At 43.0% G+C, this 26,831-nt stretch overlaps 1 protein-coding gene and 1 long non-coding RNA gene across 7 annotated transcripts in view; one reads left to right on the top strand and one right to left on the bottom strand.

Annotated features, from left to right (window-relative positions):
* The first annotated feature begins 284 nt into the window (after positions 1-284).
* Positions 285-5,874, top strand: Cd209a (CD209a antigen). The gene is made up of 7 exons (NM_133238.5): positions 285-408; positions 510-596; positions 856-945; positions 1,558-1,638; positions 2,237-2,388; positions 3,656-3,765; positions 5,035-5,874. Exons 1-7 carry the CDS (start codon positions 363-365, stop codon positions 5,183-5,185), a joined length of 717 nt encoding a protein of 238 aa, NP_573501.1. The 5' UTR covers positions 285-362; the 3' UTR covers positions 5,186-5,874.
* A 3,401-nt stretch (positions 5,875-9,275) lies between these two features.
* Gm16553 overlaps positions 9,276-26,831 on the bottom strand; it is a 30,512-nt gene continuing 12,956 nt past the window's right edge. For 4 of the 6 annotated variants that reach the window (XR_003947358.1, XR_378680.4, XR_001778493.2 and 1 more), the window contains one exon: positions 9,276-10,516. This is a non-coding gene — a long non-coding RNA (predicted gene 16553). Of the gene's footprint in view, positions 10,517-18,086; positions 18,149-25,732; positions 26,038-26,831 lie in introns of those variants that run through there. The other 2 variants (XR_378683.4, XR_378682.4) reach the window with 2 other exon arrangements.

Raw genomic sequence — 26,831 nt, 5'->3', positions numbered from 1 at the left:
AAAAAGGGTGGTGTCTCTGACAAGATATGGTGTTGCTAGCCCACACACCATCATAACTGAAAAAGACCCAAAAGTCACTTGATTTTACAAGTTACTGGCTTTTATAGAAGACATTCCAGAGCTGACCATACTGGAAGTGAACCATCTATTTCTGCTGAGAAGTACAGGCCCTCTCACTCCTCTCTGAAATTTCTGGAAAATGTATCTCCTGCCTGGTGTGTCAGATGCTCAGCCCCCTCCCTCTCACTCTTCCGGTGTCATTACTCACTTCTCAATTTCTCTTCCTAAGTAAGATTCAAGGAGGTGGCAAATAAAAGCTGTAGTCTCTGTCAGATTCTGGCACTGAGAAGTGGCTGTGAAACATGAGTGATTCTAAGGAAATGGGGAAGAGGCAGCTTCGCCCTCTGGGTGAGACTGAGCTGGTGCTCTGGGAGCTTGGGGAAGGGGCACAAATAGGTCAGTGTTTGTCTCCGACTACCCTATATATGACTGACGCTCTATTCACTTAGATGAGGAACTGCTGACATCCAGCCACACCAGGCACTCCATCAAAGGCTTTGGCTTCCAAACAAATTCTGGATTCAGTAGCTTCACAGGTAAAACAGAATGAGGGACTATGGAGTGGTCAGCTCCAGACATAAACTTAGTTTCTGTGGGGGGGGGGGGGTAGAGTTTGGGACTCAGGCCACTGATGTTCAGAGAATTGGAAGCTCAGATCCTGAATCTGGAACCTGGGAACTGTAGAAGCTATGATATGAAATTCTGTACCTTGGGAGTGAGAGATGGATTGCCTGACTGGGGCCACAATAAATCAGGAATGCTGAGGTGCTAAATTTTAACCCTTCTCTCCCACAGGGTGCCTGGTCCACAGTCAAGTCCCCTTGGCACTGCAGGTGCTCTTCCTAGCTGTTTGTTCTGTGCTGCTGGTTGTCATCCTTGTCAAAGGTCAGGCAGGATTGGTGTTTGGGGCTCCTAAGTCTGGCTCTTCAAACGAGGGATCCAGAAGGGAGGAGCAACTGACTGGGACTGTGTCTTCATGGTCCTTTGAATAGAGGAGTTCTGCACAGAGACACTGGCTGCACTTGCCTTAGACATCCAATTTTCTTTGGTTATTAGATATCTTCCTCATCAAATAGGACTAAGTAAGACCTTGGGTTTTGAAAATGATGCTAGACTGGAGACATTGTTCAAGTGGTAGAATGCTTACCTCACAAGCTCAAAAAGCTGTGCTCCATCCCAAGCACTGCATAAAACTGGGTGTAATGGTACATCCCTATAATCCCAGCACTCAGGAAGCAGAGGAAGGAGAGGTTCATAGAGGCAGCTACATCAAAATTTTGATGTAGTCTGAACTATATGAGACTATCTAAGAGAGACGGGGGGGGCAGAAGGAGAGAAAGAGAGAAAGAGAAAAAGAGGAAGGAATGAGGAGGGGAGAGAAGAAGGAGGTAGAAAAGGGGGAGAGGACAAAGGATATCTTGGTCCTGGGGGCCCAGTATAGACCAAAAAACACAGTAAGCATTTAATAACTGCAGTGACTATATTTTCTTGGCCCAGTCTACAAAATACCCAGTTCTCAGGAAGAAAACAATCAGATGAATGTCTACCAAGAACTGACCCAGTTGAAGGCTGGCGTAGGTGAGTGACTGGAAGTGAAGGCGCTCACACCCTGAAAAGGTTTACATAGATCACCTTGCTTAAATAACTCCTCTTCACTAAGCCTCACGTCCCTAACCTGTGGGATGGACATGCAGGGTAATGATGAGGCAGGCATCTCACTAGTGTTTGACTAGAGTCCATGCACACAATAAGCAGTCAGTATTCATAGGGATTATGTACAAAATAAGCACTCAATAGTCACAGGAGACTGAACAGAATAGGCACTCAATGTTCACAAGAGTATGTTCAAAGTAAGCTCTCAATGTTCACAGGGGTATGCACATGTTAGACACTCAGTGTTCACAGAGATTGTGTACACATTAGGTGCTGGGTGTTCACAGGAGTATGCACATGGTAGGTACTCAGTTAAACCAGCCTCCTGGCCTCTATTCTGAGCTCTAAGACCAAACTTTTTCCAGTCTTGAAAGGATCAGGCTAGGACTCCTGGGTTCTTCTGGGTATAGAAGGAACTCAAGACATGGAGTAAGGGATGTGCTGTGTCAAGGGAGGGGCTTATTCTGGAGGGCTTGAAGGTTGAAGATGGGTCCATCCTAACCTGACCTGACCTCCCCAACAGATCGACTGTGCCGCTCCTGCCCCTGGGACTGGACGCACTTCCAAGGAAGCTGTTACTTCTTCTCTGTGGCCCAGAAGTCCTGGAATGATTCTGCCACTGCCTGCCACAATGTGGGGGCTCAACTTGTGGTCATCAAGAGTGATGAAGAGCAGGTATGCCTGGTGAGGCCCATCAAGGATACTTCAGCTGAGGATACATTAAGGCCACTGACTAAAGGGAGGGGAGGTGTTTGGTTGAATACAATGTTCTGGAAAATAGGCTGCTTGCCTGAAGAGGGAAGATAACATTATGAATGAGACCAGAGCAATTGCAAAAAGACACTTTAGGGCTGGAGAGGAGGCTGAGTGGGTAAAGCAAGCATGAGGACCTGAGTTTAGACTCCGCAAACCCATACAAATCCCAGCATGAGAACACACATTTGTGATCCCAATGTTCCTATGGTAAAATGGGAGGTAGGGAAAAGAGGTACCATGAAAGTTGGTGGGAATTTCTCATGGCATACACAGAAATAACAAGAGACCCTGTCTCAAAAAGGTAGAAGGTGAGTATCCACACCTAAAGTTGTCCTCTGATGTACACATATGCATGTGCACGTGCACATTCATGTGTAGGTGCATCTGTGTGCATGTGCCAGCCAGAAGTCAGCCTTGAGTGTTATCCCTCAGATGCTGTCCACTGTTTCTTTAAGGTATGGTTTCTCATTAACCTGGAGCTCACCATTTAGGCTAAGCTGACTAGCCAACAAGACCCAGGGATCCTCCTGTCTCTGGCTCCCCCATGCTGGAATTACAAATGTCTACCATCACAGCTGGCTTTTTCACATGATTGCTAGGGGTCAGACTCAGGTCCTCAGGCTTGTGTGGCACACACTTAATTGACTCAGCCATCTCCTCACTCTCGCTACTATAGATTTTAATTTGATTGATGCTTTGGGAGGAAGACTTAAAATATATGGCCAGCACTTAACAACTTCCTCTGTTGGTTTAAAAATAAATACTGATGTATGTCTTTTGCTAATTCCCCTAGTATAAATAGTTCCAGTCTTGCAGATTTTAAGCACCAGTGAGACAATTCAGGCTGAAAAGAGTTCACCAACACACTCAATAATCATTAGCTTGTTTGATCTGGTGCAGCCAAACAATCCCAATGATGAGTAAATTCATGTGGACATATACATAACTTTCAGACAGACAAGTATATGACATTACCAAGTGTGCACATACTATGTGCTAGAGAGAACACATCTGCCCATAGCACACAGGTATAGAAAGACCCAGAACTCATGGTATTCATGGCCTTATAAGGTATAAAGATAAACATCAAATTATAGGTGGAACTTCCCACCAAGAGTTTAGGGAAACACTGGTTAAAAGAGGGAGGTAGAGCTCCCTCCTGATGCTTCCTCTTCTATTTTTCTAGAACTTTCTACAACAAACTTCTAAGAAGAGAGGCTACACTTGGATGGGGCTCATTGACATGAGCAAGGAGTCTACATGGTACTGGGTAGATGGTTCACCTCTGACTCTCAGGTAAGTACTAGAAGGGAACACCCTACAGAGTGTGATGAAGCTCTGACTTGAGGTATCCCTGGGACTCATCTCTTCCCTCTGGTCATTGAGGCTTTAGTGCTTGGAACATTATCTGAGTGGCATGAAGAAAAGGAAGTCCAGATAGAATGGCAGATAGGTGCCTGAGATCTCATCATTAGAACTTCAGGAAAGGCATGCAAACAGAGGGACATTAAATGGGAATGACTATATATGAAATCCAAGACTGGGAAATGACTCATTGGTAAAGTGCATGTCCAGAACCTATGTAAGAACAACTGATGTTGTGGTGGCATGCACTTGTAATCCATGAACTAGAAGAGCTGAAACAGAGGGCTTCCTAGGGCTTGCTGGACAGCCAGCTTAGCCAAATAGCAAATTCCAATCAAGGTGGAGAATGTCCTGAGGCACAATAGCTAAAGTTTTTATGACTCCACATGCATATGTACACACACACACACACACACACACACACGAACACAATCACACAGAGATCAAAAATTACTGTTGCCATTAACAATATAACTTGTAGGTGGAATTGGAGAGGTTGCTCAGTGGTTAAGAACCTAGGAGTCCTTAATTCCAGATCTGCAAAAAAACTGAAACTTCCAGATGACACAAGTTTGGTTCTCAGTTCTCACATCAATTAGCTCACAACCACCTGTAATTCCAGCTCTGCATGCACCTATACTCACATATGCATACATGCACCTGCACATTCAAGGACAATAAACCCACACGTGTGTATGTACACACACACACACACACACACACACACACACTCCACAAAAAGAAAAGAATATGCCCAGAGCTTGTTGTACTCAAAGGTCCAAAAAGAAGGAATTTATATCACCACTTGAGGCAGGAGACCAAGGCCCTGACCTCTAGATGTGAAGGGATCAGGAGATTTGCACAAAGGCCTTGGTTGACATGTCAAGGTAAGAAATAGATGATGTGGGTCAAGGAGGCTTAGATGGGATCTTTTTAAAGTGTGTTAGTGTGTTCTAGGTGCTGTCTTTCCTGGCTTGCCTTGTATTGATGTAGTAAACACCATGACTAAAAGCAGTGTGGGGAGGAATGGGTTTATTTCCTCTTACAACTCCCAGGTCACACTCCATCACTGAGGGAAGCCAGGGCAGGGGCTTAAGACAGGAACTACAGCAGAAGCCACAGAGGAACACAGCTCACTGTGCTTTCCATGGCTTAAAGACTCTGTCTGTGACAGAATCTCGTGTCTCCTTGTCTTTTCAGTTTCATGAAGTATTGGAGTAAAGGAGAACCTAACAACCTGGGAGAGGAAGACTGTGCAGAGTTCAGAGATGACGGCTGGAATGACACCAAATGTACTAACAAGAAATTCTGGATCTGCAAAAAGCTTTCAACTTCCTGCCCTAGCAAGTGATGGCCAACTCCCTCCACCATCTCCACAGTCCCAAAACCCTGCCAAATGGCAGAACTTTACCCATAGCTATGCCAGTTTATTCTACTTGTCTGTGACCATTGATAACCTTGACAAGATCTGTAAGACTTTATTCTGGCAGGTAGCTTGTCTCCTGCATTGCTCCTAGGTCCAGTTTGTCTCCTGGACCATTAATGTATAGTCTCCTGATGTCTGCAGGTTCTCTTTGGGTTAGTGGTTGTGGCTCTGGTCCACCTTTGACATTTAATGAAGTAAACAGACATGAGGTGTCCTTAAATGGGTTCCTTTCATCTCCTCTGTCTTCCTTTCTGAGTAGAGACCACATATTGCCATGTGCAATTGATCCTGAGTACTCACACCTACTAAATTTTAATTCATCTACCCTGCACACCTTTCTATGGGACCCTTCTCTGATTTCAGGAGCTCAACCTATAGACTAAAAGCACAAGAGAACCAATTCCTTAACTATTAGTCATGATCAGAAATTATTGTGTTAATTCTCTGACTCCATCTCTACCCCTGGGTGGACATGGTGAGCCTCAATGTTATAGACCTCCCAAATTTTTTGGAGGATTTATAATTTTTATTGAACTTACTCATTAACAATTGTATACATATGTATGTATAAATATAAGTATAAATAAACATTCTGATTTTTGCCATCCTTCATCTATCCTGAATCCCTCTCTTTCTTACCTCTTCTTTCCTCCATTTATGACCTCTTGTTTGGTTCTTGGTCCACTGAATTTAACAAGGGCCATCTGTCTGACCATGGATTCCAAACTCTCCAGCAGAGTCTGGTAGGCTCATCATCAAGTGAAGACAATGGTTTTCCCTCTCCTAAAAGCCGTCAATAGCCAATAATTTAATAGGGAGAGAAAGGACCCTGTGAGCTCTCCCCTGATCCATAACTGGCTGTTGGGATGCCAGATTTTGTGCAGCCTCAGCCACCGTGAGATTACATCTGCACCAAAAAGCAAAAACAAAAACAAAAATAAAAAAAAAAAACAGAATTTCACAGCTCTTCTCCAGCTTTTATATATTTCCACCCACTCTTTCATATCATTCCCTGAAATCTTCTTTATTCAAGAATGAACATGGTGTTCCCTCTACTGGAAGTTCTCCTCTTAGCCCCTTCCTGTCCTAGATCACTGCATCGCCTGCCTTCTCTAAGGTCAGACTTCCTGGTGATGAGATATAGCCATGTTTGGGTCAGCACTGGACAACTATGCAGGATCCTTCAGGCTCCATAGCACCCCCACAAGGTACCCTGTGGCTGCTATCAGACCTACTTTTCTAGGGCCTGTCCTTTTGCTAGTCTTGCTTCTCTTTTATGAAATAATTAAAACATGGGTCTTGGGGCTGGAGAGATGGCTCAGCAGTTAAGAGCACTGACTGCTCTTCTGAAGATCCTGAGTTCAAATCCCAGCAACCACATGGTGGCTCACAACCATCCTTAACGAAATCTGACTCCTTCTTCTAGAGTGTCTAAAGACAGCTACAGTGGACTTACATATAATAAATAAATAAATCTTAAAAAAAAAAAAACATGTGTCTTTGTCTATGTTACTAAATGATGGGTTTCTTTTATTTACAATACATAGCATTGGCCACTATTGTGTTTATGCCAATGGGTGACTTGGTGTAGAATGGAAAATCTTAACATGGGGCCAGGCACAAAGAAAGACAAAGAGGTGATTAAAGCCTGGAATGTTCATCCACATCCAGCACCATCCAGGCATGTGGAAACACAGCTCTGTTAATCAATCTCCAAGGTCATAAGAAAAACACATTTTGATAGACACTGGGGCAGACCACAGAAAATGTCCTCCACAAACAGCTTGAATTTAGAACTGAATACTAAATTGTATCTCACTTAAGTCAACCTTCAACATGTAGCATAGCTGAGACACGTTCCACAGTACCTCTCAGGAGCTCTTAGTTATTATCTGAGTCCTAGCTGCCCGCATACTAATCACAAGCCTATCCATTCTCTTGTCCTGGTGTCCTTTCTTTCCCTTCCTGGTCCTCTTGATTTTCTCCCACTTCCACTGGTATGCTGTACACTCTCCTCTTAGATAAATTACTGATATCCAGATACTTGTCTCAGGCTCCACTGCTAAGAAAACCCAAACAAAATTTGCAGAATGTCTTCATGAGTGTCCATCACTCATAGCTCACCTCATTCACTCTTGTGCAATTTTTCTTTCAGATGATGTGTGAGGACCCATATGTTAATGTGTTCTGTGTGCTGTGTGTATATGCATATATAAGTGTACAATGTGTATTTATGTGTATTTCTATATGTGTATGTGCATTGTTGTGTACTCTGTAATCCTGTGGATGGTGTATGTATACGTATGTATGTGTGTTATGTGCTATGTGATATGTGTGTGCATATGTTGGGGGGTGAATGTGTGTGCTATATGGGTGTGTGGTATATGTATAGTGTGTACTTTGTATGTGCATGTGTATATGTGTGTGAGGGTGTATATGTATGTATCTGTGTGTGTGGTGTGTGAATGTATATCCATTTTTGTATAGATGTGTGCATGTGGGTATATGGAGGCCAAAGGTCAAAATCAGTTGCCTTTCTCAGTTGCCCTCTATCTTGTTTTTTGAAAAGGGTCTTTCACTGAACCTGGCACTCGTTAGCTGGTTAGAGTGGCTGAACAATAAGCTTCAGAACTCCATCTATCTCTGCCCCGCACCCCCAGTGTTGGGCTTACTCTAATGTTCCATCATGCTCCAGCATCACGTGACTTTTACCTGGGTATTAGAGACCAAAACTCAAGTCTTTATGTTTGCTTGGCAAGTGCATTAGCAACTGAGCGATCTCCTCAGCCCTAGACTTTTTCTTTTGATTCGTTTATTATTAATTCTTTTCTTTTTTGAGACTATACTATAACCTCATTATTCTCCCGCTTCCCTTTCCACCCTCCCATATACCTCTCCTTGCTCTCTTTCAAATTCTTGGCCTCTATTTAGCTTTTAAAGAGAAAATGTGCTCTTGTGTCAAATATCTCAGTATGTGGAAACAAACAGATCAATTAATCACTCTGGAGAGGCTAAAACTCCATCAACCTGGGGAGCTAGGGAATTGGTTCCATGGTGATAAGCACTTACTACACATACAGAGGATCTGAGTTTGGTTCCCTCACCCATGTCCATTAGCTCACAGCCACCAGTAACTCCAGCTCCAGGGGATCCTCTGCCCTCTTTGGGCTCTGGGGGCACCTATATTTAGACATAAACATAATTTTAAAATGAAAGTAAATCCTTTTTTTAAAAAAAAATATAAAATAAAGAGCCTCCCTGTTTTCCACTCTGCCTTGGGCATCTTTAGCATATCCCACCAATCTACTTGTCAAGTTGGTTTTATAATCCTGCTAGAGAATTTTCTAAATCTCCTTGTGAATAGGTGATTCATGGAAGGCTATTGAGTTGCAAACTCATTCTGTGCGGTGTAATGATAAAAATGTGCAAAGACACATGTGTTCAATCCTATAGAATTTACAACACCAAGAGAGAACCCCAGTAGAAGCTGCCTTTGGGTGGTAGCTCTGTGACCATTTGAGCCCATCACTTAGAAGAAGAATCTACTGGAGCTGTAGAGATGGCTCATGGGTAAAAGCACTTGCTGCTTTTGTGGAGGATCCATATTCAGTTACCAGTATCTACTTCAGGAAGTTCACACCCACTTGATTTTTTCACTAATCATTTATTTGTTGACATTTCAAATAATATCCCCCTTCCTGATTATCCCTCCACAACTTCTCCCATCACATGTCCATCTCCCCCCTCCCCTTTGCTTCTATGAGAGTGCTCCTTCACCCATTCACCCACTCCTGCCTAACCCCTCTAGCATCACCCTACACTGGGGCATCAAGCCTCCTTCCCCTCCCATTGATGTCAGATAAGGCATCCTCTGCTGCATATGTATCTGGAGTTCTGGCTCCCTCCATGCATACTCTGGTTGGTGGTTTAGTCCCTGGGAACTCTGGGTGGTCCAGTTAGTTGATTTTGTTCTTCTTATGGGGTTGTAACCCCTTCAGCTCCTGAGTTTTTCCCCTAGCTCTTCCATTGGGGTCCCTGGGCTCAGTCCGATGGTTGTGTGTGAATATCTGCATCAGTATTGGTCAAGTCACACCCACTTGTAACTCCAGTTCTAGGGAAGCCAGCTACAACCCTGGCCTCCATGAGAACCTGCCTTTACATGCACACAAACACAAGCACTCATGTACACACTTTAAATCTTTCAAAGTGATTTATCTTTAATTGTGTGTTTGTATGTGGGTATGTGTCTTTGTGTTTGCATGTGGGTGTGAGCACATGAGTGCAGGTGTCTGCAGAAACCAGAGATGGAGTCACATTCCCTAGAGCTGCAGTCACAGGCATCTGTAAGCTACATTCAGCATGTCTGGAAAAGCTGTAGGTGCTCTTGACTGCTGAGCTATGTCTCTTGCCCAAAGTGAAATAAAATAAATCCTTTTAAAAAGAAAAACTAAAAAGAACTACACTCCAATAGGAGATCTTGCAGACTGGGAGTTTCAGACAGACCATGGATTGTGTGAGAGCTCTGGGACTTCCGTCCCCTAACATTTACTCTGCAGACCTAAAGCTTTTTTGGTGGGGCTCTAAAAAGGAACATCCTATCCTAGTTTCATTTCCTTCACCGTGATAAAATCTCTTGACAAAAAGGAGCTGAAAAGAGAAGAGTTTACAGCTCACAAATCCAGGTTATCATTGCTGAGAAGTCACACAAGCAGGACTTGAAGCACTGAGCCAAGGCACATTCAGAGTCAAGAGCAGAGAGAAGGAGCTCAGCTCACTCTGTCTGTTCCTGTACATTCCAGGGCCCATGCCAGGAAACAGTGCCATCCACTGCCAGGTGGTGTTTTTCAGTTAAAGCAATCCAGGCAATCCCCCATAGAGAAGCCCCACAGCCCAAACCTGATCTAGATAGTCCTTCACCAAGTTTCTCTACAAAGGTGGTTCTATGCTAGGTCAAGTTGACAAAGATAACCCTTCAGAAAGTCCACTTGATTTTCTTTCCAGATGGACTCCAATAATAAATGCAGAAACAAATAGGAGTCCATTTGAATACCTCATCTGTAATTGCTGCAGGCAGGACCTGAAGTCAGATGCTCTGGACAATGGGTGAGACTGGTGGGGAAAATGGGGTCTTTGAAGAAGCTTGCTGTAGCTGGACCAGAGTGAAGCTCAGTTGGTCAACTGCTGGCCTCACAAGCATGAGGACCTGAGTTCAATGCCCAGAACTTGGCATCAAGGTGCATGCTTGGCATCTCAGACCTGGAGAGGCAGGAGAAGGAAGATGGTAATGTTTTCTTGTATGACTATCAGGATTTCTCTTCTACACTGACAAATGTAAGACAGAAAAAATGTTCTGTGGTTTATAAAGAATTTATACACAAATAAAAAAATGAGGAAAAGAACTGAAGAGACTGTTTTAAACATATATCCATATAGATAATGTCTATATATATGTCATATATGGCATACATATATATATGTATATAGATATATATTTGTGTGTGTGTATATATTTATATGGATAAATAAATATATATGGATAAAAAGTGAGAATACTGTCTTTTTTTGGTTAATCCTACAAGAGTCATTAAAGAATTCTAACATTAACTCTATAAATTATAATTTTCTTAGCTGAATGATGGTAGCTTTGACCTTTCCAAGATTTATAGGATTTTCTCTTTTTGTTTCTTATTGCATGAGGAAAGGAACAAGAGGTATCTTTGTTTTATTCTGCATGCATTCATGTTCATATGTGAGTGTAGGTATTCATGTTTATATGTGAGTGCAGACACATACATGTACATGTATGCACATGGAGGCCAGAGGTGAAATCAGATGTCTTCTTCTATCACTTTTCACCTTATTTTTAATTTATATAATTTTATTAGTTATTAGTGTTCATATATGTGTGCTTATGCATTTGTGTGTGCTGGCTGGTACATACATTGGAGTTGCATATTTGTCCACATGCATGTGGAGGCCAGGAGTCAACCTCAGGTAGGTGTGTGTGTGTGTGTGTGTGTGTGTGTGTGTGTGTGTGTGTCTCACTGATATATACATAAAAGCTACGGTGACTTTTACAGAAATCAAATGGCTATGAACACAATGTGGGTGCTGAGTCCTCTGCAAAAACAACAAATGCCATCTCTCCAACCCCTGTATCTTGTTTTTTGAGACACAGTCTATCACTGAACATACACCTAGGCTGTCTGTGTGTCTAACAGTACTCTGGAATCTACTGTTCTCTGAGCATCCCGAGTACTGAGGTTAAAGATGCCCACTAACCTGAGAAGCCAAATTTGGATCCTTAGAATGTGTCTGTGTGCCTGTGTGCATGCACACGCACATGTGCACACACATGAGCCACTATACAAGTGTGAAGGCCAAAAGATGACTGTGGAGTCTGTTCTCGACTTTGACATTTACATAGCTTCCAGGGATTAAATTCAAGTCATCAGGCTTGGGAAGCAAGTGTGTTTAAGGCCTCTCGTTTGCCCTGCTTTGTGTTTTGAAACAGGGCCTCACAGTATAGCCCACACTGGTCTGAAACTTACTGTGTAGCCCAGGCTGATTACAGCAACGTTCTGCCTTTGCTTCACTAGCACTTGATAATAAACAGGAGCCACCGCTCCCAGCTCCTCACCACAACTTAATTATATCTGCAAAGACTCTCTAAATAAGGCATCATTCACAGATCCTACTTAATGCTTCAGTGTTTCTTTTTAGGGAAATTTAAACTTCCTACCCTAGATATTCTAAAATTTATCAAAAACATTGTTTTCATATTCCATGATTAAGTAAAACATTCCTGTAACTGACCCCGTATTCAGCTAAGGAAGCTCTCTCTTATCTGTTGCTTGCTAAGAATTTATTTTTGCATGTTTACAGCTGTTGCGTAGAAGCATCTCATGATTGTAATGAGGAAGAGACAAAATCAAAATCAGGAAGGATGTGGACCATGTGGTCACCTGTTTATGAATCTTCCAAATGTACAAAACAACTCAACAGACTATCAATGGGTCAACACATAAAGGCTTTGTAATATGATCATCCTTGGAGACAGAATCAAGAGAATAAGACCAGGCAAGGACTGGGCATCTTCTAAAATGTCCACTGTATTTTTTTTGTTTTCTTTGCTTTTAAGAATACCTAAATAGCCTGGCAGTGGTGCGCACGCCTTTAATACCAGCACTTGGGAGGCAGAGGCAGGTGGATTTCTGAGTTCGAGGCCAGTCTGGTCTACAAAGTGAGTTCCAGGACAGCCAGTAGGGCTATACAGAGAAACCCTGTCTTGAAAACAAAAAAAAAAACAAAAAAAAAACAAAAAAACAAAAACAAAAACAAAAAACAAACAAGAATACCTAAATATCTAAGGACTGGAGAAATACTCAATGGCTAAGAGTACATCTGCTCTTATGGGAACCTGTGTTCAGTTCCCAGAACCAGTGTCAGGTAACTCACAAGTCCTGTAACTCTAGCTCCAGGGGATCCAACACCCTCTTCTGTCCTCCCATCTCCACTCCCATGCACTCACAGACACAAATACACACACACACACACACTCTCTCTCTCTCTCTCTCTCTCACTCTCTCTCTCTCTCAATAAAATGATAGATAGATAGATAGATAGATAGATAGATAGATAGATAGATAGATAGATGAACTGGAACTGGAAAAGAGATGGCTCACCAGGTAAGATCACTGACTGCTCTTCCAGAGATCCTGAGTTCAATTCCAAGCAACCACATGGTGGCTCACAACCATCTGTAATGAAGTCCGATGCCCTCTTCTGGTGTGTCTGAGGACAGACAGCTACAGTGTACTCATACACATAAATAAATAAATCTTTTTTTAACCTTTTTTTTTACAGTTCAGTCATTACCCCCCTTCCAACCTCCCCTCCCACAATTCCTCATACCATCCCTCCTCCCCCCTGTCTCCAAAAGGATGTCCCCCTCTGCCAGACCACCCCACTCCCTGGGACCTCAAGTCTCTCGAGGGTTAGGCCTGTCTTCTCCCACTGAGGCCAGACCAGGCAGCCCTCTGCTGTATATAAATAAATAAATAAATAAATAAATAAATAAATAGTTTTAAAAGAAGATCATCTGAACTATGTGATGTCACAACTTGATAAAGCTGAAATAGCAGGCAAGATCTTATTATGTATAACTCTTACATGCTTTAACTTTTTATAATAAAAAGCAAAGACATGGAGCTGCGGAGGTGACTCATCAGTATAGTGCTTGTTATGCAAGCATGAGAACCTAAGTTTAGCTCAACAGTACACACAGGTTTTTAAATTTTTTTATTTGATATTTTCTTTATTTACATTTCAAATGTTATCCCCTTTCCCCTTCCCGCCCCCCTGGATCCCTTATCCCAGCCCCCCTCCCCCTGCTTCTATGAGGGTGTTCCCCTACCCACCCACCAACTCCCACCTTCCCTCCCTCAAATTCCCCTACACTGGGGCATCGGGCCTTCACAGGACCAAGGGGCTCTACTCCTATTGATGCCTTACATTTTTTTAAAATAAAGGCATTGTTGCATATGCTGTAATCCCAGTGATGAGGAGGTAGATAAGGGAGAATCCCTAGAGGTCACTGGCCAGCCAGTTGAGCTAAATTGGTGAGTTTCAGTTCAATGAGAGACCCTGTCTCAAAAACTAGGTTGGTGTTAGGAATGATCTTCAATCACTCTTCCACCTGATTCAGTGAGGCAGAGTCTGTCATTAAACCCAAGGCTTTCTCTGGAGCTCTCATTTCTACCTTCTGAAGCTGGAATGACAGGTAACTCTCCCAAGCTATCTGATATTTAGGTGCATCCTTGACATTTGAACTCTAGTCTGCATGCTTATGTGGCAAGCACTTTAACCACCAAACCATCTCTCCAGTGAAGTCTTTTTCTTTATAGCTGATTAATCAATTCCAATCTGATCCTTCCTAAGAATACATTCTGATGGTTAATGCTTACCTTGGACAGAGATTGTAGTGACAGTTCATTGCAAAGGGAATATTACTATTTGGTTGCTTCTTTTAGTTCTCTTTCTCTGTCTATTTCTCTGTGCCTCTGTCTCTCTCATTTATACCTGCATGTGTGTGTGTGTGTGTGTGTGTGTGTGTGTGTGTGTGTGTGTGCATATGGTGGCCAGAGGTTGATGCTCTTTGTCTTCTTTAATCACTCTCTGCCATATTTTTTGAGACAGGTGCCTCTCTGTGAGGATCAGGTCAACCAGGGCTACATAGTGAGACCTTGTGCATGTGTCCTTGAAGGCAGCATTCCAACAGTATCTCTTTCAGAAAACCTCCTCTGCCAAGTATATTAACACATTCCCCTTCATCAGAGCTGATGAATCAGTTCCATATGAACTAGTTCTTAAGTATGTCTAAAAGATACATACCCCCCTCTGCCTGTTTGTCAGTCTTCCTCCTCCTTCCCTTCCTCCTCCTCCTCCTTCTCTTCCTCCTCCTCCTCCTCCTTCTCTTCCTCCTCCTCCTCCTCCTCCTCCTCCTCCTCCTCCTCCTCCTCCTCCTCCTCCTCCTCCTCCTTCTTCTTCTTCTTCTTCTTCTTCTTCTTCTTCTTCTGAACTATCTGGGGTGTGCCCTGCCTGGAAGCTCTGATCCTGTCATGCCCTGTCTCTCATTTCCTGATAATGAAGGAAAGAGAAGTGCCATGCTCAAAAAGAAGCCTTCTGAGAAGAAAAGTAGGGCCTCCCTGTTTTCTTGGAACAAACAACTGCCTTGCCCTACACCACTCCTCTCAGCACTGATAACCCATGGGGTTTAACTCTTTATCCTAGAGGTCCATGTGGATGTGTTTGATGCAGGTTCTTAAAGTTTACACATAACTGTATGTCTTTGTGTGTGTGTGTGTGTGTGTGTGTGTGTGTGTGTGTGTGTGTGTACGTATACATGTGTAATTACATCACCAGTTAGTTCTGTTACAGGTGGGAGATACCTCCTGAAGTCCCCCATCCAAACTGCAGCAGCAATTTTGTGCCTTCAGCTCCTGAACAGGAAGAATTCACGCTGGAGCACGTGTAGAGTGAGAGAGAAGTCAAGATTTCTTTTTAGGAAACACAGAAAGGAAAGGAAAGTCTGCCTTCCAGAGGGGCTGGCTATTACTCAGCTAGGCAGCCCCTGGTGAACGCTGCCAGCCTCTGGACTTAAATGTCCTATTCTTCCATTTTCCCTTCCCTCCTTGGTCACGGGGAAGGTCTGTGAATGTCTCCTTCCTGGGGCAGGTGGGGGCTTTCTTGGAGTCATCTTTACCCATAATTCAGTCTGGTATAATTAAATGCAGTTGAACTAAGAGTACATATAAAGTTATAACTAAGGGTAAAATTGAGAAGTTAACTAGAATGGCAATGGTATGTGTGCCTCAGGGAACAGAATGTATGTGTCCCTTTATAAACAGCTCCTATAGGCACTTACTGGAGCCCAGGTGGGCCTTTTTTTCCCACAGAGCCTGGTCCTTCCCATTACTTAGTTGGGTTGGCTCTCTCCCGGCCAGCTGAAAGCCCTTTTGTTTATCTTTTCCTGTGCCTCCAAACTCATCATTTTAGCCTTCTTTTTAACCCTAATGGTTTTTTAACTGTAGTAAATTCCATTTCTTCCAACATTAGCTCTTTGAGAGCTGAAACTCTTACACCTGTATGATTGACCTGTATGACTGACTTGTTGTGTGTCCTCCTCAAGTTTTATGGACTCATTCACCACTTGTAGGCAAGGGAGACAAGGGGATTACCCCCAACTCTGATGCCATCAACAACTCAGAATGAGCCTCCTGGGGAGTAAACGTTTCCTTGGAACAACCTCTCTTTAAGAATATATATATTTTCTAAATATCAGCGGCTAAGGAGATGGCTCGATCGGTAAAGAACTTGATTCGCCAGCATGAGGACCTAATTCGGATCCCCACATAAAAATATATGGCTCAGCAGCAAGCATCTATAACCCCAGTCATGGGTGAAGACAGGAGGATCCCTGGGACTCACTGTCCAGCCAGTCTATTGGAGCCATTAGTTCTAGGTTCAATGAGAGATCACTTTAAAAAATAATAATAATAATAATAAAGTACAGTCAGACTGGTGAAGTAGCTTGATAGATAAAAGTGCTCCCTTTGCAAGCCTGGTGGCCAGAATTTATTTCATGAGAGCCTTGTAGCTCTCATGAAGGTAGAAGGAGACAACCAACTCACAAAGTTGCCTTCTGACCTCCACATGTGTCCATACACAGAAAGAATATAAAAAATAATGTGGATAGTGATAGAGGAGAACGTGTGACTTGACCTCTGGCCTACACGCACACACACACACACACACACACACATACCCTATACACATGCGCACACATACATCATACACACACACAAATGCACCATACACATGCACACATATATCATATACATCATATACATACATACATGCATACACACACACACGTACACATGCACAAATTTATCACAGGACATATGTTGTTGCAATTTTACTACATATTTTCACCTTCCAAATTGCTTTCCCAAATGACTGAATTTATACTGCTATCATCAGTGAACAATGATTCCACATCCTCACCGACTCTAATAACTGCCCACCCTTTCATCTAGCTGAAGTGATACACATCTATAAACCTACAACTCAGGAGGCTGAAATAGAAGGGTTGTTAATACAAAGCCAGCCTGCGTTACATACAAATGAAAACTTACCCACTTGTCGTTAATATTTGTAAATATGTGTATATACGCGTGTACATGTGTGTGTATGTGTGAATACAAGTATCTGAGGAGACTAGAAGAGGGCTTTGGATCCCCAGGAGCTAAAGTCACAAGAGACTATGAGCCAACTGATATGGAAGCTGAGAAATGAACTCTAGTCTTTGACAAAAGCCGTACATACTCTTAACCACTGAGCCATCTCTCCTGTCTCTACCCACCTTGTTTACTATTTGCCGTTTTATTTAGTATAAGGTGACCTACATATCATTACTTGTGCTTCAATTCCTAATGAATTTAAGCTTCCCTTAAATGCATGTCCAATACTCTATTTTGATTTTGTTTTGTGAACAAGGCCTTGTGTGATCCAGAGTGACCTTGAACTTGCAATTCTCTTGTATGAGCCCCAAGAGCTGGGATCACAAACCTGAACCACCATGAAACCATGCACATCTGTGTCGGATCTCCCTTCTAAGTTTTGCTACTTCATTCCCTTCGCTTGCTTTTCTGCTAATGTCTGTAGGGTTTTTTAATTTGCATAAGTACTTTTGCAGATTCCAGAAAGTAAATAATTGTCAGTTTTTGATATGGCAATGCAGTTTCCCCAACCCACACAAACACATCATGTAGACCCCTTCCTCCTTTTGTGTAGCCCAGGTTTACTTTTATGTCAGCTTTTTTTTCCCCCTAAATTCAGACTCTGAAAAAGATTAAAAACAAAAACAAAAACAAAACAAAACAAACAAACAAAAACATGTGACCACATGATATTTGTCCTTCTGGCTTATTTTGCCTAACATGACATGACTTTTTTTTTTAAATAAAAGAATACAACTCCATTGTGTGCCAGGTTACGAAGTCTATGATAGCAAGGAAGTCAAGACAGAGGGATGTTAAAGCATCTGGACACATCACATCATGGGTAAGAGCAGAGAGACAGATAAATGCTGTGTGCTTACAGCTCAGTTTACCCCCTCACAAAACCAAAACAGGTAAGACTGCCTTGTGCCCCAGTTGTATCACCCCCAGTTCCAGACACGAAACCAAAAAACATCCATGTTTATTGCTCCACAATTCACAATAGTCAGGATAAAGAATTAGCATGTCCATCAACAGATAAATGAATGAATATGTCTATATTTATCTATAGAAAATGGGATGTGTTTACAATGAAATTTTCTCCCTGCAACAAAACAGAGTGAAATTATGTTATCTGCTGTAAATAGCTGTACTGAAGACTGTCATGTTAAGCAAAATACATTAGAAAACAGAGACAAATATTCCTCTGTAGTAAAGCTGTGTGTGTGTGCATGTGGGGAGGGGAGTTCCTGTGACAGTATTCCCAAAGAGATGTGAACGAGCTTCTGCTCACCTGGTAGGGAACCAACAACAAACCAAAGTAAACATACCACCACCAAAGTCCAACGTGATAAACAGATGAGTTTATGAAGGAAATTCACAGGAATGTGTGAGGAGTTGCTTACAGGAGCATGTATGATTTAAATGCAGCTGCATTACTGAAGGTGCATCCCATCCTGGGTGCTAACTTATGAAATCTGAAAGCCTGGAGCTCTCTACATGGATTGAAGGCATCTCAGGAGGCCAGAGACCCAACTGAAATCAGGAACAAAATAGAAATGTCCACTATTCTCCCTCCTTTTCAATATGGTGCTCAAAGTACTATCTAGAGCAAGAAGGGAATTAAAGAGATGCAAATAGCCAAAGAAATCAAACTCGCCCTATTTGATATGATACTATACATTAGACATCCCAAAAATTCTACCAGAAAACTTCTAGAAATGGGAAACAAATTCAACAGTGTGGCAAGATACATAATCAGCTTCCACAAACCAAAGCACTATCAAGAAATACATAGAGGAGGAGATCATGGACATATACCCATTCATATGGCCTTAAAGAAAATAAAATATTTAGGAATGAATCTAAAGGAAGTGCAGAACCTTTACAGTGAAAATGTTAAACATGTGAAGAAAGAGATAAAGACACAGGAGCTGAAGGGGAGGGCAACCCCACAGGAAGACCAGCAGTCTCAACTAACCCAGACCCCTGGAAGCTCCCAGAGACTGAGCCAACAACCAGGCAGCAAACACAGACTAGTCCAAGACACCGGCACATACATAGCAGAGGACTGCCTGGTCTGGCCTCAGTGGCCTCAGATATGACTAAGCCTTGACACCTCAGGGAAGAGGGATGCAGAGAGCAGGAGGGGGCACCCTCTCAGAGGCAAGGGGGAAGGGGAATGACATGAGGAACTGTGGGAGGGGGGATCTGGAGAGAGGCAATGGCTAGAATGTAAATAAAATAATAATAATATAAAGACACTAGAAAATGGAAAGACATCCCATGTTCATGGTAGTCTTTTTCATTTTATTCTGGAATAAAAATACTTCACATTTACTATTGTGAAAATGATGATTTTACCTAAAGGTTCTCACAGGTTCACTGAAATTCCAATCAAAATTCTCATCTCGTTCTTCACAGAAAAAGAAAAAAATATCCTAAAAATTATATGGAACCACAAAGACCCCAGATGGCAAAAACAATCTTGAGCAAAAAGAACCATGCTGGAGGGATTACCATTCCAGATCTTAAAATACAGTAGAAAAAACAAAAAACAATATGGCACTGGCAGAAAAACAGACAGGTACAACAATGAAACAAAATCCAAGACCCAAACATGAGCACTCATAACTTCATCTGCTTAATAGTTGACAAAGATGGCAGAGAGATAAGCTAGAGAAAAGAAAGCATCTTCAGTAGATGGTGCCGGGGACAAGGGGATATCCAGATGCAGAACAATAAAGTCGGATCCATATTTACCACCTTGTGTAAAAACGAACTCCAAATGGATGAAAAGTGTAAACATAAAATCTGAAACATTGACACTGCTAAAGGAAAACAGGTGTAGTACCATGTATGATATAGGTATAGAAGACAGCTTCCCATACAGGATTCCACTTGTCTAAAACTTGGGCCAATAACTGTCAAAATCAGAAACTACTGCTCTCGTGAGTTCACTGTGGCCATGGCCATGTCATGCACTTCAGATATGAGGGCAATCTGATTGAGACATGCTTCACCCCACTGATTGCCAGTATTGATTCAGTTAATCTGGCTGGCTAAGTGGGTGTCTGCTTCCTCCCTCACCACTCCACCTGCATCCTCCCCAACCCTGCACACTCAGCTGAGGAGAAAAGTCTTCCCTGCTGACACAGACTGGTCTTAAGTCAAGGGTGTGCAAGTAACTGCACTCCTTGAGCCTCTAAACAGTCTCTCAAGAACACAACTGTGCAGCCCCCTGCTTGTACACTCTACTTCCCTCTCTTCCACAGTTCCCTGAACCCGAAGGAAGGGGTGTCTTCTTTAAGATAAAGCTGTAGGCATAATGTTTTTCTACAGTATATCAAATTTACCCATCTGTTATTCGAATGCTGATTTCTCTGCCCTCGTATCTTGTTTCAACCTCGAAATAACATTTGTGTCAACAATTCTTAGCACTTATCCTCTGCCTTGTCAATAAATTCAGATTATACAAACTTGAGACAGGAGATTCTTAGGTATAAGCATTTCAATGTCCTTTCGAGATTGAAACAAGATATAAGGGCAGAGAAATCGGTCTTTGTGCCTAGCCCTGTAGAGACTTGAGTGCCAGACTTAGAGGTATACCAAGGGTGGGGAGGGTGCTCCACACTCTCAGAGGAGAAGGAGAAGGGGATGGAGGAAGGTGTAGTGTGAGAGGGAGGGGGCAGCGATCAGGATGTAAAATAAATAAATAAGTAAACAAACACAATAACATCAACAAAATGACTGAATATACAGAGAAATCAGCACTTGAATAACACAAGGGTAAACTTCACACAGTGTACAAAAACATCATGCCTACATTGAGATCTCAACTGTCCTTGATTTTCAGAATCTTACGTCACCACAGGTGTCTGCATTCACCTCTGTTCTCTGCTAAGAGAGGTTTCTCTGATTAAAGACTTTATCTGTGGGTGCGAACATAGGTACTTAGAAGGCAATTTGATGTTATGTCAATCTACATAAGCGGCAATGGTAGGTTTCCAATTCCCACCGCCACCACCACCCCCTGCCCACCCTAGCGCCTAAGAGCTCCCTGATTATGGTTGTTTTGTTGCTGTTTGCTTGTTTCTTTTGAGTTCTGTAAGTGAGTTTAATTCGAGTACTAGATATAGATATTTGCTTTTTGCCAGAGTCTCTCATTGGCTTGGAACAAGCCCCAGGGGTCAACCATGCCTCAGCCCCGGGATTACAAGTGAGATACTACATCTGGCTTTTTCTTTTTATTGTGTATTTGTGTGAGTGTGTCAATCTATGTAATTAGGTGGCTGCCAAAGCATGAACATGAGTCAGAGGACTCATAGGGGTCAGTGGGTTCCAAAGATCAAACCCAGATCATGAAGCTTGGCAGCAAGAGCCTTTTACAGCTAGTCCTCCATCTTCTTCCGTTATTCCCCCTTCCCTCTCCCACCCCAGTAATTTTCCTTTTTGTTTCATGCTGGTTTTCTTTGCTTCGTGTTTACTTATTGAGAAATGCTCTCACTGTATGCAGTCTAGATTGTCCTAGAAATCTACAATGTAGGCCAGGCTGGACTTGAACTCATGACCCTCTCAACACACTCTCTCAACCACAGGATTCCAGAAGCTCTCCACCACTCTTGACTCTGGAGTAGTTGGGGGTTTTTTTGGTTGTTTGTTTGTTTGTTTGTTTTAGAGTGTATTTGTTACACAGGTGATGTGTTACATAAGCACATTTTTATGCAAGACCATAGTGTGCATTGAGCACATCCCTTGCCTTCCCATTCTCACGACCCGCCCCTTCTTGGTCCCTTTCTTTCCCCTGCAGAGTTTTACTTCTACTTTCTTGTTATGTATACATTCGTGAATTTTATGTAACTCTAAAATCTAGGAACCGCAAAAGAGAGAAAACATTCAATATTTGTCTTCCTGAAGCTGACTTAATTCACTTGATCTGGATGGTTGTCTTCAGTTGCACTCATTTTCCTGTAAATGGCATTAATTTACCCTTTATGATTTTTTAAACCATGTTTTCCCCGTTCATTCCTCTGTTGCTGGACACTGAACTTGGTTTTACAACTTAGCTATTGTGATAAAGATTTTTCTTTTAAATTATGTTTAAGTTTTTTCATACTTACTTTTATTATTTTAACTATGTACATGAGGGGAGGGTATGTGCGCTTGAGGGCAGAGACATCAGATCCCTGGAGCTGCAGTTATAGGTAGCTGTGAGTCACCTGACTTGGGTGTGGGGACTGAACTGGAGTCCTCTGCAAAAAGAATATACTCCTAACCACTGAGCCATCTACCCAGCCCCCAACAAGCTTTTTATAATTTTTTTTATTGTTTAAAAGGGGTTTTTTCGATCACCCATGGAAGGAGTTACAGAGACAAAGTTTGGAGCTGAGACAAAAGGATGGACCATCTAGAGACTGCCATATCCAGGGATCCATCCCATAATTAGCCTCCAAATGATGACACCATTGCATACACTAGCAAGCATTTGCTGAAAGGACCCTGATATAGCTGTCTCTTGTGAGACTAGGCCGGGGCCTAGTAAACCCATAAGTGGATGCTCACCATCAGCTCTTGGATGGATCACAGGGCCCCCAATGGAGGAGCTAGAGAAAGTATCCAAGGAGCTAAAGAGATCTGCAACCCTGTAGGTGCAACAACATTATGAACTAACCAGTACCCTGGAGCTCTTGACTCTAGCTGCATGTGTATCAAAAGATGGCCTAGTCGGCCATCACTGGAAAGAGAGGCCCATTGGACTTGCAAACTTTATATGCCCCAGTACAGGAGAATGCCAGGGCCAAAAAATGGGAATGGGTGAGTAGGGAAGTGGCGGGGAGAGAATAGGGGACTTTTGGGATAGCATTCTAAATGTAATTGAGGAAAATATGTAATAATAAAAAATATTAAAAAGAAAGAAAGAAAGAAAGAAAGAAAGAAAGAAAGAAAGAAAGAAAGAAAGAAAGAAAGAAAGAAAGAAAGGGTTTTTTTTGTTTGAAAGTAGAAAGTATATTATGGGGCTGGAGAGATTGCTCAGTGGTTAAGACCACTGACTGCTCTTCCAAAGGTCCTGAGTTCAAATCCCAGCAACCACATGGTGACTCACAACCCTCTGTAATGAGATCGGATGCTCTCTTCTGGTGTGTCTAAAGACAGCAACAGTGTACTTAGATACAATAATAAATGATTCTTTGGGCCAGAGCGAGCAGAGGTCCTGAATTCAATTCCCATTGAATTCATGATGGCTCACAACCATCTGTACAGCTACAGTGTACTCATATACATACAATTTAAAATGTATTTACGTAATGCCATTTAGTCATCTCCATCCCTCCACCCCCCTCCCTCTCTCACTGAAAGCCTTCTTCTCAGTGAGTTCCCCTCCTGTGGCTGTCTTCCTTTTGAGTGTGGCCCACTGAGTTTAGCTAGGGTTGCTTCCATGAGCACAGGCAGAACACTACTTATTTACAGGAGCAGGGTAAGTAACCAGTGGCTACAGCACTGAAGAAAATAATACTCCCCTCCAAGCAACTCTCTGATCTTTTTGGCTTGCCCTCCCTGTGCTCAGATTACAGGTGCCACACACCACATCCAGCCCATTCCCCAGAAGGATCCTTTGTGCATGGTAGGCAAGGATTCTAACTTTGCTGCAACTCCAGCTTCCTATGTTTGTTCATGGTTTATTGAAGAGGGTTTTATTGAGCTTTGGGTTTTTGTTTTGTTTTGTTTTTGAGGCTAGGACTCATTACATTATAATCCTGGGTGACCCTTAACATCTGAATTCTAGATCCTTCTACTTCAGCACCTGAGGTCTTCTTCCACAGGAGTTGTATATGGTGTATGTGTGTGTATGTGTGTGTGTGTGTTCATTTTCAATTATATGTATGTATTTACTTTGTGTACAGGTTTACATGTCCATGTGTGCCCACACAGGCCACAGTACATGTGTGAATGTCAGAGGAAACCTTTTAGAAGTTGGTTCTCCCCTAGAGCTCCCAGGGACTAAGCCATCAACCAAGGAGTACGGGTGTGGTGGCGCACGCCTTTAATCCCAGCACTTGGGAGGCAGAGGCAGGTGGATTTCTGAGTTCGAGGCCAGCCTGGTCTACAAAGTGAGTTCCAGGACAGCCAGGGCTACACAGAGAAACCCTGTCTCAAAAAAAACCAAAAAAAAAAAAAAAAAAAAAACCAAACCAACCAAGGAGTACACATGGCTCCAGCTGCATGGCCTTGACAAGCATCAATGGGAGAAGAGGTCCCTGATCCTAATCCTATGAAGACTCCATAGATGCCCCAATGTAGGGGAATCAAGGGCAGAGAGGTGGAAGTGGGTGGGTGAGTGGAAGCACACCCTCACAGAAGCATGCGGAGGGAGGATAGGATAGAGGGTTTCTGGGAGGGGGGGCTGGGAAAGGGGATAACATTTGAAATGTAAATAAAGAAAATAGCCAATTAAAAAAAAAAAGAATGTGAGTTTGAGACAAAAAAAAAAGTTTGCTCACTCCTTCCACCATGTAGACTCAAACACGTGTTATCAAGCAGGTACCTTTGCCAGATGAGCTATCTCACTGGCCCCCACCTTGTTTGTGAGATGCAGTCTCTCACAGGGACCTGGAGCTCACAGGCTATCTACACCGGCTGACCAGCAAGCTCCAAGGACTTTTCCGTGTCCACTTCCCCGGTGCTGGGGTTACAAGCACATTCCACCTCACCCAGCTTTTTCATGGGTACTAGAAATCAGACCCACACCCTCATGCATTCACAGCAGCACTTTAGAGACTGACCCATCCCCAGGCCCCATAACACTCATTCCTTATCGCAGTACCCCTTTGAAACAAGCCCGGGCACAGTTCCTCCTTTTTCACAAAGGAGAAAACTTTTAAAGCACACACCAGCTCGAGTTTATTTCCCAGCAGAAGAACCCACTAACTTGCTTAACAGCTTCCACAGATCTGTTTGCTCCTTTCTGACCAGTGTCAGCTAGAATCACATTAAGGTCAAGTACAGTGTTTTGACCAACACCTTTGGGGTTGAGCTGGCTTTCAAGGTCACACCTAAGGATATTTTTCAGGATCTAGCAGAGTCCTGGGACTTGACTGGTTCAGTGTTTCCCCCCTTAGGGGAAAGCTGAGCCAATAAGAGACAAAGACCAGAGCTTGGGGGCGGGGGACAACTCAATCAGGAAAGTCTCTGCTTTGCAAATGTGAGGACCTAAATTTGATCCTCAGTAAGCACACTCGTGCATGGGGAAGGTTGATGCCATGCATCCCTGTAACTTTTTTCTCCTATAGTAATTGCCATCTCTGAGGCGTACTGCCTCAATCTTCTAACCTGGGCCTAGTCGGGGACGCTTCTAGCCTCTGTAAAATCTTATCTAGGCCTAGAATGTTTTCAGCCTCTGAGACTAGCTGCCGAATAAGCTTGTCCCTTCCCGGTTCTTTCTGATCTCTGGCTGACTGATTCAACTTTGCTGTTCTAGCTCAAACTCCTCTCCAAGCTGACTGACTTAATCTGGCTTCTCTCACCTTCTCCTGAATAACACTGCTTGGCCTCAAACTAACTCTGGTAACCTGTTCTAATCTTCTGGATTTTTCTTATTCTCTGGTTTGTTTTTTCTTCATCTATATCTAGCTTGTTCTCTCTGCAACTATAAGGGTCCAAAAGTTGCTGAAGAAAAAACCCCAGACTCAGATAGTATGCAAAAACAAAGAGCTTTTATTCTGCAGAAGCAACTAGCAGGCAAGGGCTACCATCATTTCAGAATCGGACCCAGACAAAAACATTTGAGCTCTTTTTTATAACAGAGCTGCTTAATTGTTTCTGAGACTTCTAAAACTGAAGGCACATCCAAAGGGGTTTTACAGAAACCATTAACCAGACGGACATAAAGAAGATATACTCCACAGGATGCCAAGTGCAAAAGCAGGAGATAAGATATTGACTGAGTTTGTCTAAATAAAACTTCAAGGATGGCTTAGTCTTAAACTCTCCATGCCCCTGTAACACAAATGGTGAATATCAAGCCAGATAATTGCACGTAGGCATCCCCTATTACAACCTCCTATTCAATTTGTGGTCTCAATTCATGTGCCAACTCACAGTGAGCTTTTCTTTCATGTGAACACAACTTCTGAAAGGTGTACAAGTGCTGATAGCAGAGACAGGCCTCTCTCCCCTACTTTCCCAAGACTTAGGCCCTCACAAAAGCTGCTTTAAGTAGCCTCCCGCTACTCCCTGACGACACCTGACTGGGACTTTAATATGGCAAAAGGTAAGGGGCACCTGAAGGTCCACCACCAGGCTCCACTGTCTCAGGGGGCTGCATGACCACCCACACATTTGACCAAGGTACATGAGGTTAAGCAGAGAGCAGAGCGCCAATATACACCCTATGACCCCAGCAGCACTGTGACTATGGCTTTTATAGACCAGGCTAGCAGAAATATCAGGAAAAAGTGCCAAAGGCTAGAAAGACAGGGTAAATCATTGAGGGATTTAGTGCAGGCTGCTGAGAAAGTCTACCCTAAGAGGGAGACAGAGGAGGAAAAGGAGCAGAGACAGAGAAAGAAAGAAAAGCGACCCGGAAGGAATCTACAGAGAGTCCTGACTCTCGGGTTAGAGGATGAATACAAGTTGTTTGAGACCTTGGACAGGGCACCCCAGGAACTAGACTGGTGATTCTAGGCCTTTCCCCAGGCCTAGCCTGAGATGGCAGGGATGGGGAGGGCCACCAACCAGTCCCCTATCCATATGGAGCTCAGAGCCCAAGCCTCCCTGGTGTCTGTGTGCCA

The sequence above is a fragment of the Mus musculus genome, chromosome 8 (genome assembly GCF_000001635.26).
Source record: "Mus musculus strain C57BL/6J chromosome 8, GRCm38.p6 C57BL/6J".
NCBI lineage: Eukaryota > Metazoa > Chordata > Mammalia > Rodentia > Muridae > Mus > Mus musculus.
Note: the sequence above shows the minus strand (reverse complement) of the source record. Positions and strands in the feature narration are given on the sequence as shown.

Excerpts from the sequence above, each read along its gene's own strand:
- Cd209a (NM_133238.5), top strand. The coding sequence starts at position 363 with ATGAGTGATTCTAAGGAAATGGGGAAGAGGCAGCTTCGCCCTCTGG. Across the intron at positions 597-855 it reads TGGATTCAGTAGCTTCACAG|GGTGCCTGGTCCACAGTCAA; the intron begins GTAAAACAGAAT and ends TCTCTCCCACAG. Across the intron at positions 3,766-5,034 it reads GGTTCACCTCTGACTCTCAG|TTTCATGAAGTATTGGAGTA; the intron begins GTAAGTACTAGA and ends TTGTCTTTTCAG.